The 13,545-nt window shown below is 39.9% G+C and overlaps 2 protein-coding genes across 2 annotated transcripts in view; one reads left to right on the forward strand and one right to left on the reverse strand.

The window, feature by feature from the left end:
* sema4f (sema domain, immunoglobulin domain (Ig), transmembrane domain (TM) and short cytoplasmic domain, (semaphorin) 4F) overlaps positions 1–11,716 on the forward strand; it is a 157,990-nt gene extending 146,274 nt beyond the window's left edge. The window contains exons 15-18 of the mRNA XM_072459414.1: positions 8,423–8,574; positions 10,047–10,102; positions 10,291–10,481; positions 10,566–11,716. Of these exons, the coding sequence (XP_072315515.1) occupies positions 8,423–8,574; positions 10,047–10,102; positions 10,291–10,481; positions 10,566–11,261 (1,095 nt within the window). The 3' untranslated portion in view covers positions 11,262–11,716. The remainder of the gene's footprint in view (positions 1–8,422; positions 8,575–10,046; positions 10,103–10,290; positions 10,482–10,565) is intronic.
* A 394-nt stretch (positions 11,717–12,110) lies between these two features.
* The window catches only part of LOC140372131 (E3 ubiquitin-protein ligase TRIM39-like), a 38,050-nt gene continuing 36,615 nt past the window's right edge, over positions 12,111–13,545 (reverse strand). Inside the window, exon 11 of the mRNA XM_072459416.1 lies at positions 12,111–12,761. Within this exon, the coding sequence (XP_072315517.1) occupies positions 12,321–12,761 (441 nt within the window). The 3' untranslated portion in view covers positions 12,111–12,320. The remainder of the gene's footprint in view (positions 12,762–13,545) is intronic.

Below are 13,545 nucleotides of genomic sequence, written 5' to 3' on the forward strand. Positions count from 1 at the left end.
GCCTCCACTTGTGTACACTTTCTTTTTCCTAAAAAAGGGTGAGTTTATTGAAGAAATTAATCAAAAAACAAAACCAAAAATGTAGGATGATAACTTGCTAGCCATTTGGGTTCCCTTAGCAAAACTGCTCAGTGGTGCCCCCATGCACCCTACCCACAACGTGTAAAATGTACTAGGGGTTTGATGTCTATAATCTAAACTTAAGGTAACTACATCTGAAGTTGTTTTTTATCAATTTAATTTGGTAAATATAGAATAGATGACAATCCTACGTGGCATCTACTAAGAAGTTTTCTACAAAAATAATTACATTTTCTGTATTTTAGTGCATTTTAGATACAATGTTAATAGCAACTCAATACTCTCCAATTATATATGAGGGCCCCTCACAGTCCCTAAATGCCCTTCTTCTTCTCTTTTGCAGAACAGATCGTGGCTCACAGACTGTAAACTATTTATTTTAAATTTATAAAAACATGACTTCGACATTTGTAACAAGTTGAGTCAATTTGACTTTGCGCACGCGCGGTGTCAGCTCCGCGGTCTGCCGCACCAGCTGGAGGCATCGCACGTCTTATTTTCGTGGTTTCTGTTAGAATATGAGGCCAATTTTCATCATCTAAAGACTGTATTGATACTTGTAGTTGATAGAATATGTACCAACATTGTTTCTAGCAATGCCCCTGATCTCTCTGTGTCTGTTTAAACAGTGGCTTGCGGAGCTGCCCGTGCACATCTCCAATTTGGAGAGGGGCGCAACTCAAGTATTGGATTGATTTAGAACTAAAGACAGACTAGGCCTCAAATGAAAGACAACACTACCCAGCATGCCAGATCCCTGTGCCAAGAACACAATTATCAAATAATTAGGCCTGATTTTTTAGGCTACTGGGCCCGTCACCGTGGAAATCCACCGGTGTGCTGAATGCACATGGAGATGGTCAAAACGAAACGATGTAAAAAAAATACAAATAAAAAGAGAATAATAAGTTTACAAAAGCCGTGGCACAGCTTCTAAAACGGCTGAGTCACTACTGGTAATACATTTATCAATCTAAACTTTAAATAAGTTATCACTAGGCTTCCCCCGTATTATAACTTTCAGAATAGCCTTTGATATAATTAATTGATATAATTTGATTAAGAAACATACCTCTCTGAAGAACTTCTTCTCGGATTCCTCTTCTGTTTTCCATCCAAATTGTTTTCAACCATTTTTCTAAATTAGGTTGATTTTCGGCGAAAACCACATGCGTAATGGCGCTCCATTTTCCAGGTGTAATTACACCACTAAACCCGCTATCCTTGAATGCATTTATCAATGCATCTCTCCCTCCTGCTTCTTCCCAGAGGTCGTTATGCTTCGGTTTTTTTCCTTTTTTAACACGTCCCATGTTTCAAATGGCATACTTCGATATATAAATTTGTACAATTACTTTGACCTTCCTTGCATCCGGGACAGACTATGGAAATAATGACTTGCGCAGGAGAAGACAGCATGAGTGACGTCCAAATTGGTATACTAGCCAATGAAAATTACCATATCCTTTGCATTTTATATAATAATAATAATAATAGTAATAGTAATAATAATAATAATAATAATAATAATAATAATAATAATAATAATAATAATAATAATAATTTAAAAATGTATAAATTATAATTGTAGTAAGACCAATAAGAATAATTCAGAATAGGAATAATATTGCTTGGGTCTACAATTATTGAGTAGGCAAAGAGGAGAATTATGGATATTCTATTGAATAATCAAAATGCTCCAATTTCACTTTTTTCGAGTAAGAGTGTTTTTTCAAAAGCTTTCCATAAGTTATCTGTTCTTTTACTTCTGTACCTACTTGTGTTGCAACACTTAAATTTCCCAATTGTGTGGACAAATAAAGGCTTATCTTACCTTAGACTATGATACGGCTGGAGAAGATGAGGCTAAATGTATTACTTCTTTAAACATGGTCTTTAGCCAGGTTTGGCCCTGATTTGAGGTTCTGGGCACATATGTTTGATATGGATCAGTAGTCTGTTGGTGCAGTTTACAATAAAAGAAAATTGATGGACTATATGTTTTTGTCACCTAATATCACCAACATCAGAAGGCTAAATTAATACAAATTTTACAGATTTTTTCTCAAATAAAATTACCGTTAGGCTATCCTATTAGATTTATCGTTTGAATAATAATGCTACTAATAATAATACTAAAACTACTACTACTACTACTACTGCCCAGGTATCTCTGCACCAGCCCCTGCAGGTGGAAAAAGGTGGTTTGCCCTCTCCAGGTCGGTGGAGAGTCCTTGCCACAAGTGGAGGAGTTCAAATATCTCGGGGTCTTGTTCACGAGTGAAGGAAGGATGGAGCGTGAGATTGACAGTTGGACCGGTGCAGCGGCTGCAGTGATGCAGTCACTGCATCGGACTGTTGTGGTGAAGAAAGAGCTGAAGCTCAACGTTCCTACCCTCACCCGGTCATGAGCTTTGGGTAATGACCGAAAGGACAAGATCGTGGATACAAGCGGTCGAAATGTATTCCCTCCACAGTGTGGCTGGGCGCTCCCTTAGAGATAGGGTGAGGAGCTCAGTCACATGAGAGGAGCTCAGAGTAAAGCCGCTGCTCTTCCATGTCGAGAGGAGCCAACTGAGGGAGATGGATTGGAGGGATTATGTCTCTCGGCTGGCCTAGGAATGCCTCAGGATCCCCCTAGAGGAGCTGCAGTGAGTGTCTGGGAGCCCTTGATTAGACTGCTGCCCCTACAACCTGGCCCCGGAGAAGCGGAAGATGGATGATAATAAATAAACAAAATCACAAGCCAAAAGAGCACCTAATCAGGGGTTGAATTGTAATATTTACTCAATTTACAAAAGCACTGCAGATGTCTGAAAATCTCAGAACTCCTTAAGAAATTCCAGGCAGTGATGTAGTAACGTTAAATGTGTGGGCTGAAATTTCACATTTCATTCTCTGGAGAAGGCCCTGGTTGTCATTATTGTCAAAGTCAAATAAAATGTTATAATATTTCTTGATCCTGTAATTGCTCATAAAATAATTGAGAAAGAGAGAATGGAAAAGAATTAATGACCTAATTTGTGATATGTCACTTTTAGGAACAAATATAGTGCATTACCTGTGGAGGTCCTGGTCAGAAATTTTTTGGCTGTTTTCCTCAAATGTTGCGTCATAGCAAATGCAGTTCAATTTTATCCATGGCAGAGAATTTATCTCTGCTAAAATTATGCAGTGTATACAACCTGTAACATACAGTAGCACGTATAAAATGTAGGTATATTCCTGAAATAAATTGGTAAATTTCCACCAATTCAAAGGAAATCAGTAAACTTATGTTAAAATTGTGAATACTCACCTGTATGTGATTTGTGCATTGGAAATAATGTTGATTGCAAGATGATATTATATTATGATTCATGGAGACAGAACCTGATTTAAGTAAAAGGCAACTTAAGACTCAAACTACTATAATCACTTAGCATTTACTTTCTAGGTCAGCTGACTTAGGAGCTATTGAAAAGAATCGTTGTTTTTTGACAAAAAATATTCCTTTAAAATCAACAAAGGGTTAAATTGAAAAAGTAAAAGGTGTGCGTGATACCTGGAGACCACAACTACTATAATCACTTAGCTTTTACTATCTAGGTTTGCTAACTTAGGAGCTATTGAAAAGAATCCTTGTTTTTTGACGAAAAATATTCCTTTAAAATCAACAAAGGGTTAAATTGAAAAAGTAAAAGGTGTGCATGATACCTGGAGACCACAACTACTATAATCACTTAGCTTTTACTATGTAGGTTTGCTAACTTAGGAGCTATTGAAGCGAATCCTTGATTTTTGACGAAAAATATTCCTTAAAAATCTACAAAGGGTTAATTTGAAAAAGTAAAAGGTGTGCGTGATACCTGGAGACCACAACTACTATAATCACTTCGCTTTTACTATCTAGGTTTGCTAACTTAGGAGCTATTGAAAAGAATCCTTGTTTTTTGACGAAAAATATTCCTTAAAAATCTACAAAGGGTTAATTTGAAAAAGTAAAAGGTGTGCGTGATACCTGGAGACCACAACTACTATAATCACTTAGCTTTTACTATGTAGGTTTGCTAACTTAGGAGCTATTGAAAAGAATCCTTGATTTTTGACGAAAAATATTCCTTAAAAATCTATAAAGGGTTAATTTGAAAAAGTAAAAGGTGTGCGTGATACCTGGAGACCACAACTACTATAATCACTTAGCTTTTACTATCTAGGTTTGCTAACTTAGGAGCTATTGAAAAGAATCCTTGTTTTTTGACGAAAAATATTCCTTTAAAATCAACAAAGGGTTAAATTGAAAAAGTAAAAGGTGTGCATGATACCTGGAGACCACAACTACTATAATCACTTAGCTTTTACTATGTAGGTTTGCTAACTTAGGAGCTATTGAAGCGAATCCTTGATTTTTGACGAAAAATATTCCTTAAAAATCTACAAAGGGTTAATTTGAAAAAGTAAAAGGTGTGCGTGATACCTGGAGACCACAACTACTATAATCACTTAGCTTTTACTATCTAGGTTTGCTAACTTAGGAGCTATTGAAAAGAATCCTTGTTTTTTGACGAAAAATATTCCTTAAAAATCTACAAAGGGTTAATTTGAAAAAGTAAAAGGTGTGCGTGATACCTGGAGACCACAACTACTATAATCACTTAGCTTTTACTATGTAGGTTTGCTAACTTAGGAGCTATTGAAAAGAATCCTTGATTTTTGACGAAAAATATTCCTTTAAAATCAACAAAGGGTTAAATTGAAAAAGTAAAAGGTGTGCGTGATACCTGGAGACTCAAACTACTATAATAACTTAGCTTTTACAATCTAGGTTTGCTAACTTAGGAGCTATTGAAGAGATTCCTTGATTTTTGACGAAAAATATTCCTTAAAAATCTATAAAGGGTTAATTTGAAAAAGTAAAAGGTGTGCGTGATACCTGGAGACTCAAACTACTATAATAACTTGGGGTTGACTTTCTAGGTCAGCTGACTTAGGAGCTATTGAAGAGAATCCTTGATTTTTGACGAAAAATATTCCTTAAAAATCTACAAAGGGTTAATTTGAAAAAGTAAAAGGTGTGCGTGATACCTGGAGACTCAAACTACTATAATAACTTGGGGTTGACTTTCTAGGTTTGCTGACTTAGGAGCTATTGAAAAAATCCTTGTATTTTGACGAAAAATATTCCTTTAAAATCAACAAAGGGTTAAATTGAAAAAGTAAAAGGTGTGCGTGATACCTGGAGACTCAAACTACTATAATAACTTGGGGTTGACTTTCTAGGTTTGCTAACTTAGGAGCTATTGAAAAGAATCCTTGTTTTTTGACTAAAAATATTCCTTTAAAATTGTCAAAGGGTTAATTTGAAAAAGTAAAAGGTGTGCGTGATACCTGGAGACCACAACTACTATAATCACTTAGCTTTTACTATCTAGGTTTGCTAACTTAGGAGCTATTGAAAAGAATCCTTGTTTTATGACGAAAAATATTCCTTAAAAATCAACAAAGGGTTAAATTGAAAAAGTAAAAGGTGTGCGTGATACCTGGAGACCACAACTACTATAATCACTTGGGTTTGACTTTCTAGGTCAGCTGACTTAAGAGCTATTGAAGCGAATCCTTGATTTTTGACGAAAAATATTCCTTTAAAATCAACAAAGGGTTAATTTGAAAAAGTAAAAGGTGTGCGTGATACCTGGAGACCACAACTACTATAATCACTTAGCTTTTACTATCTAGGTTTGCTAACTTAGGAGCTATTGAAAAGAATCCTTGTTTTTTGACGAAAAATATTCCTTAAAAATCTACAAAGGGTTAATTTGAAAAAGTAAAAGGTGTGCGTGATACCTGGAGACCACAACTACTATAATCACTTAGCTTTTACTATGTAGGTTTGCTAACTTAGGAGCTATTGAAAAGAATCCTTGTTTTTTGACGAAAAATATTCCTTTAAAATTAACAAAGGGTTAAATTGAAAAAGTAAAAGTTGTGCGTGATACCCGGAGACTCAAACTACTATAATCATTTAACGTTTACTATCTAGGTTCGCTCATTTAGGAGCTATTGAAAAGAATCCTTGTTTTTTGACTAAAAATATTCTTTAAAAATCTACAAAGGGTTCATGTTTTAGCCCAAAAGGACTATGACATCCAGGATTAGCAACTTGGATTCATGCTCAATGTTTTTTTTTTTTTTATATAAATATGTTTATATTTTTTAAGATAACAAACGGTACTTTAGAGTTGGTCCCTAACTGGCGCACCAAGCGGCACTTCAGCGCGCAGCTCCCTGTGTCGAGCTACTGCAGGCGGGGCACACTCAGAGGAAGCTCCCGCTCTAGTTGCGGAGGCGAATATCCAACGTCCAACGTAAAACTAACTTCACCGCGGTCTTTTCCAGCGCGAATTTCGCGATCTATGGAAGGTTTAGGATGGTGTAGATTCTAGAACGTAAAGGATATAGAATGTGAGTGGTAGATTTTTAATGAGTCCAGAACCGAATCACCGGGGTTTCGTTTTTTTTGGACCTGAACCCAAACGTTTTTACAAGTCCAGATCCGGTCCGTCGTAGCGGTACGCATCCCTACCAACATCACATAATCTCTCTGGGAGTCTGTATGTCTGTGTCACCGTGGGTTCTCTCCGAGTTCTCCTGCTTCCTCCCACCGTCCAAAGACATGCATGTGTTAGGCAAAATGGGTAACTCTAGATTGGCTCTAGTGAATGAATGTGAGAGTGAATGGTTGTCTATGTGTCTATGTCTATTGGCCCTGTGGCTTACCTCATCAGCCTAGTTTATTTTTATTTTTTTTATGTTATTGTACTGTAATGTTTGGCTCTATGCATGTTAAGGCTCTATTTTAGCAAGACTTCACTTGCTTGGACTTGATGGCCTTCAGTTTCTGTCACAGCAGCATTAACAGTAGGTCCTTCATGTCCAGATAAAAGCACAGAGGATGTGACGGTGAGGCAAGGTGTGGCAGTTAGAACATCTGTTGTTGCTGCTCAAGGTCAGTTGGATAGCACTGTGTTGTTGCTGACAGTTCAACTGCATGAACTGTATGCGTCTCCAGATCTTTACGTCACCAGGACCTGTGTGTCTCTAGGACCTTTGTGTCTCCATGACCTGTGCATCTCCAGGACCTTTATGTCACCAGGACCTTTATGTCACCAGGACCTTTATGTCACCAGGACCTGTGTGTCTCTAGGACCTTTGTGTCTCCATGACCTGTGCATCTCCAGGACCTTTATGTCACCAGGACCTTTATGTCACCAGGACCTTTATGTCACCAGGACCTGTGTGTCTCTAGGACCTTTGTGTCTCCAGGGCATGTGCATGTCCAGGACCTGTATGTCTCCAGGACCTGTGCGTCCCCAGGACGCCTCCAGGACTCGGGGACAATCAGGTTGGATCACAGCTGACCCTTCTCGTCTCAGGAGGCTATGGTCCCTTTGTTCTTGTAGCAAGAGATTCTGGTTCAGATTATTTCTTGAAGATCTGTTGTGGGACATTAACACCCACACTTTAAAAACTTCACATCTATTATTTCAATCGCTGTAAATATTTAGTATTTCATTCGTACACATTTTTTACATGCCCTTATTTTAGCATAGTTTATACTTTTTACTATTATCATTTCTCTTTGTGAAATCTTACCACCAAAGCAAGTTCCTAGTTTTTAAATTTTGCCCACTGGCAATTGCCATAAAACCCTTTCTCTATGTTTAGAGACATAAAATTCACACTCCTCTTTCCCTGCAGTCACTTCTCCAAGTGCTCCTTTTTTTCTCTTTTCCTACCGCAGGGCGCATGGGCGCAGGAGGGCGCATGGGCGCAGGGCGCAGGCAGGTCTGTTTTTTTAGAATAGACCAAACAAAAAACAAATGTCCAAGCGGATCAGGGCCACTGGGGAAAACTGACTGCACAGCCTTGTTCTACTGGTGTCAAGCTACAACAAGTTCAGCACTACTTAACTGCTTTCTAGTGTCACTCGGATTCTCAATGTTTCTATTAATTGCAACAGGAGCAAGTACAGGTACATGTGAGCGGGGATGGGGGTAGGTGGAAACAGGATTTTTTTGGACAATACACAAGTATTCAAACATGCAGGAATCAAAATATAACTTTTAGTAAACTAATGACGATGAAACATTGTTTTAACAGGGGTAAATGCTCATTAAAGTTGATTTCACATAAATCATCTTGTCTCGTGCAAGACAATCAAGACAATGCAATCCAAGGTGTTTCGGGTGTCATGAAAGGCGCTATGTACATCCATGAATCAATGAATAAATGAAAATAAAGCTTTATATGTATATGTATATTAAAAATGAAAAAAAAAAAAAAGAATGTCACTGTTGTGCAGGGCCGTGTTGTGGTGGGCAGCCCACGCTCGCTCGCCCTGCTCCCGGCTGAAGGCTGTGGACTGTACCTCATCTGTCAGGAGTGTGCCCGAGCCCGCGGCCTTGGCTGTGAGTGGAGCACCTCAGAGAGTACCTGCGTCCCCTCCAGCTCTCTGTGAGTACTGCAGCCTTCTGTCTCCTCCTGGCACAGTTTAAACCTTGTGTTTTCCTCAAATTAGAGTTACACTGATGGTAAATTAATGTAAATATTAATGTAAAAGAGGTCCTAAGAGATGTGTATTTAATAGAAGTTTGCAGCAGGGATTTTAATGAAGTTGGTCTGACAGACAGAAATCGATGTAGGATCGAGTGAATTCCATTGAAATGAAGAGGAAATAGCTTTGCTCTCAGACCACTCCCACCTACTAATTCACCAAACAAGTTTGATTCAGCAGGGTCATGTATACATAGTTATAGGGCCTTATAATGTCAAATAAATAACATTAATGCAAAAATAACTTTTTTCACATAATGAAGGCTGAAATAAGACTAAAAGAGATATTAAAGCAACAAAATGGGGTCAAAAATAACCCTATTCCATAAAATCCTTGTTATTTTCTGACAGTCTTTAACATTTTAATTATTGATAAAAAGTCCTAAAATTTAACAATTGGTCCAATTTTCATAATTTGAAACATTCTAATCAAAGCAAATTAACTAAACAAAGATGTTAAAATCCTAAACAGCACAGATCTGAGATTTAAGATCTGGAACTTGTATAGGTATATATAAATAGGAGTTATTATAACCAAGAAAATAAAAAAGTAACAACCACTATAAGCCCCTGACTGAAACATTTATTAAGGCTCATCAGGCTAATCAATACTTTCAAGGGAAATCATATCTAAATTACATAATTGCACTTCCACTAAATATATTAAAAACCAATGGGAAAGACAAGGTAACGTTGTTTTGACAGACAAATAGTGGGAGGACCACAAAATCACATGTCTGAAGGGAATTTTGTTGGAAAAGCGTCTTACATTTTTTTTGTAACACCATGTTTAACTGTTGGAGAAACTGTGGCAGGAGGCAAACCACTATCACATGTTTTGGGACTGTCCTGTTGCTCAAAACTATTAGACTGAAATTAACGAGGCACAGCAGATTTGTTTTTGACATTGCCATCCCTCTCAATTTTAGAACTACTATGTAATTGGGCCTCAAAACTCCTGCCATGGACACAATATATGGATACTTTTTTAATGTAAAAGTACATTAAAAAAGTATCCATATATTGTGGCGGCAGGAAAAAAGATGGATGATCTCACCAAAGACATTAGAGTCTAATGTCTTTGGTGAGATCTTGGTCATCCATTTTAGACAAATGGGGGAAAAAATGACATGACTTAATTGGGAAATGGACATATTTAACAGACTTTAGACTATGTGGGACTCTTATTTTCGTGTGAATGTGCCATGATGGCGTTTTTTTGAATGTTGTTGTTTTAGTTCATGCATTTTTTTTAAATTTGTTCTATTATTTAAAGTTGTTGGGGTCCAAAATGACCCCAGGACAATGCTAGGGTTAAACACCTGACTTTAAGTTAAACACCTGACTTTAATCACTGCCTTTTCCACTCCCAGGCCCGAGGCTGGAGACATGATTGATGAGGCCCTCAAGAGGTGTGATGCTCAAGAAGGTATGCGCTCTACTAATGACATTACGTTGATTATTATCGATTATTAGTTAGAAAATGTGTCTGTCCTTTGATTCTATATGCTCTGACTCTTTGTCCTCTGACTCAATGACTCTGTGTCCTTGGATTCTGTGTCCTCTGCTGATGCTGTGACTCTGTGTCCTTTGACTTTGTGTCTTACCCCTCCTCAGGCCGCTGCTCGCCCTCCCTCACAGAAATGCGTGTGGTGTTGGGCCTTCGAGTGCTGCTTCCCTGTGTGCAGCTGTCGCCCCGGCCCTGCTCCTGGGAGCACCCCCCTCACCGCCTCACTCGCCAGCACTACTCCCACCTGGAGGTGACTGTGAGCGAGGAGAACCTGGGCACCTATGTGTGCAGCTGCCAGGTAATCTTACTGCTGTGATGTGTCTTCTGCACTTCTGCACGTGTGTTGTACAGTGTAGTTACTCTCTTCTGTGTTTACCTCCAGGAGGCGGGCCCTGGGGTCACTGAGCCCACCCCTTGTCGCATAGCAGCCTTTCACCTGACACTAGGAGACCCTACCATTGGAGAAAACGTGGCTTCGGTGGGTGGGCGTCACATCCTGGCCGTCTATATCCTGGTATTTGTGGCGGGTGTGGTGTGCGGTGTGCTGCTACTGCTCTTTGCATCCCGGAAGCCAGGTAGCCAGAGGCGACCGGGGCCCCAAACCGACTCCTCTCTGTCGGAGAAGGGCCCTGAGCTCTTGGGATCCTCCGCCACGCCACAGTCCCCCAGCAGCCTGTTCTCTGAAGGCTTCCACTTGACAGACAAGCGCAACGGTACTGCACCCTCCACCACCAGCACCACGCTGCTCAGTAATCACGGCAACGGCACTCACCACTCCAACAGTTACATAAACAATGGAAATGGAAATGGAAACGCGATATATGCAAACTGTAAGTCAAGCGGCAGCCGCCTCAGGCTGGGCTCCGGGTTGAGCTCCGGACTCTCCTCTGCAGACATTACAGACCCAAATTCGGGGCAACGGGAAACGCCCGAAGGGGGGGAGAGGGAGGTAGGAGAGGGCACCGAGCTGGAGCCCGCTCTGGGGGTCGCTCTCACAGATGGACTAGACATGGACTTCAGCCTGCCCATGCTTAAATCAACAGCTCCGCTGGCCAAGTGTGAGGAGAGCTCCATATGATCCAAATTGAACATTTGGACTGTATTTATATGAACTGGTCTGGTGTCCTCGCCCCCACAGGACTTGTGTGAAGCACATGTGGGTGGGGCACACAGCAAATGCTGAAGGCCTGTAGGTGGGGCTGGTCTCACATGTGGGTGAAGTGTTAGTGAGGAAGCAGAACAGGACAGTTCAAGCCATAACTATGTGTTTTGTTTATCCGTATGGCACTGGCTCCTCTCTCTCCAAACCTAGAGGTTCCCCAAAAGGCCGCCACGTCTCGGACTCTCCCACTCAGAGCCTGGCATATGAGTGCAGTCTGTCACCTCAGGGTGCCCTACCTGTACTATGACACTCCTGTATGAGACAGGGACAGAGGAGAGGCACTGCTCTTCACCTCCCCCTTACTGTGACCTATGAAACCAAATGTTGTGTCACATGCTTTACCTTTTTTTTATAATAAAGCTCAAAGTATGAAGTTTGTTTCATTGTCTTTTTGTTCTACAAAAAAAACAGGTCATTGTTTCATGAAATTTCTGCTTATTTCTCTTTTTTTTATTGCTTTGAAATTGCTTGCATTCACATTGTTAACTCTGTAAAGGGCAACTGGACCCTTTGAGAATAACCATCCATTCATTTTCTTCCTCTTATTCAGAGTTTTTAGGAATAATTTAATAACATCTTTATTTGAGCCTCAATGGAGAAAGTGCAGTGTTTGAAACAGTATAGTACAAATGTTCCTCATTACAATAATAAAGAAAAACAAACATCTGTATACAATCTAATTTACAATATTTACTAACAAACACTCAGTACACTAATCAAATGCATATACATACTATTATTAACAAATGTATATTACGCTTTTAATGAGTGTTACTGAGTCAAAAGAACAAATATCCATAGATGTTTATATGGGAGAATCTCAAAAACTCAAAAACAAAATGCATCAATAATTAATTTTGAAGCTTTTTTATGTAGAAGTCAACAAGCTCAATTCTGAAACATTCCTATACAAAGTCAGCAGTTGATTTGCTGTCCCTCAACTCAAGTCCCTCAATCAACCTTCACTTGATTCTCTTACTGAGAAAGAAGTAAATCCAAGTCCAGCTCTGAATCTGAGTCTGAACTGGAACTGGCCTCTGATTGGCTGTCGGGTGCACATGTGACTGGGGTGAGCACCATTCTGCCCTCGGTGACCCTCTGCTGAGGGGAGGGATTTAAGTAGGGGTGGAGTTTGACCCGGGGGAACCTACAGTTGGTGAAGGAGTAGATGTGTGCGCTGTGGGAGACATCATAGAAGCCCACCTCTCCCTCTTCGATGTTGACAAAGATCCCGATCTTCTGGGGCGTGTGGGGGAGGCGGATCTCCACAGGGGGTCGGTCCCCAGCAGTCAGGGTTCCATCCAGAAGTGTGAGGATAGCAAAGCCAGTGCTGAGGTGCGGTTTGATTGGGCCTTTTCTGTCCACTGTCTCCAGGGCAATGCCGACCTCCCAAGATGTGATTTCCTCCACCTGGACCTGCAGGACAAACCAGAATATCACTCAGGTGATCAAATATGAGGGTGCAGTTGATTTGAAGTATCTGACCTAGGACATTTTGTTTTTGGGTTTCCCCCTCGGTTTGTTTAACAAACTTTTCGCATTCCTAAAGTCAAAGAAGATGACAAGCGGCGCTTTGTTAATTTACGATAACGGCCAAGAACAGACCAAGCGAGGCCTTGAGATGCTTCGTATAGATCTGTGTTTTCTTATGATCTCATTTCTGTAACTTCTCCTCTGGTTCTACCCAAATATGGATATTCTGTACATCTGGTCTTCTATTGGTTAAAATGTGTCCATGAGATCATGGCTGTCAAAAGTGATGATATAGTGGTCTTTGTGTAAGTAGACATATATAAGGTAAGGTACGCCCAGAAGCGAGGTTCTTCTGATCATCTGTAGACCCAGGCACTGTTTCTGCTGTCCTGTAATCTGACGCTGTTATCTTGTATTAAACACCTTTGAAAGTACAGAGTCAGTGTCCGCGACTCCTTCTTGCCATACACCACCCCATGGGAACGTCAATCAAGTCACCACAGATTCTTTTAGAATATAAGAATCAAAATTCATCCATTTACAGAACCCTTGTATTCTATAGGCTAGAACTAGAGACTGTGGACCAAACCCTACCCAAGCCTGAGTCATTCCTTGCACGTCTGAACCTAGTTCAACACACTTATTGAGCTTGAATTATAGTAGGCTGTACTGTTCTGTGTGGAGTTTTATTGCCAGAATAAACACATACATAAGAACTCTCACTTCA

This window comes from Eucyclogobius newberryi, unplaced genomic scaffold (assembly GCF_026437365.1).
Source record: "Eucyclogobius newberryi isolate DKJ021-1_F unplaced genomic scaffold, fEucNew1.0.hap1 SCAF_22, whole genome shotgun sequence".
In the NCBI taxonomy this organism is placed as follows: Eukaryota; Metazoa; Chordata; class Actinopteri; order Gobiiformes; family Gobiidae; genus Eucyclogobius; species Eucyclogobius newberryi.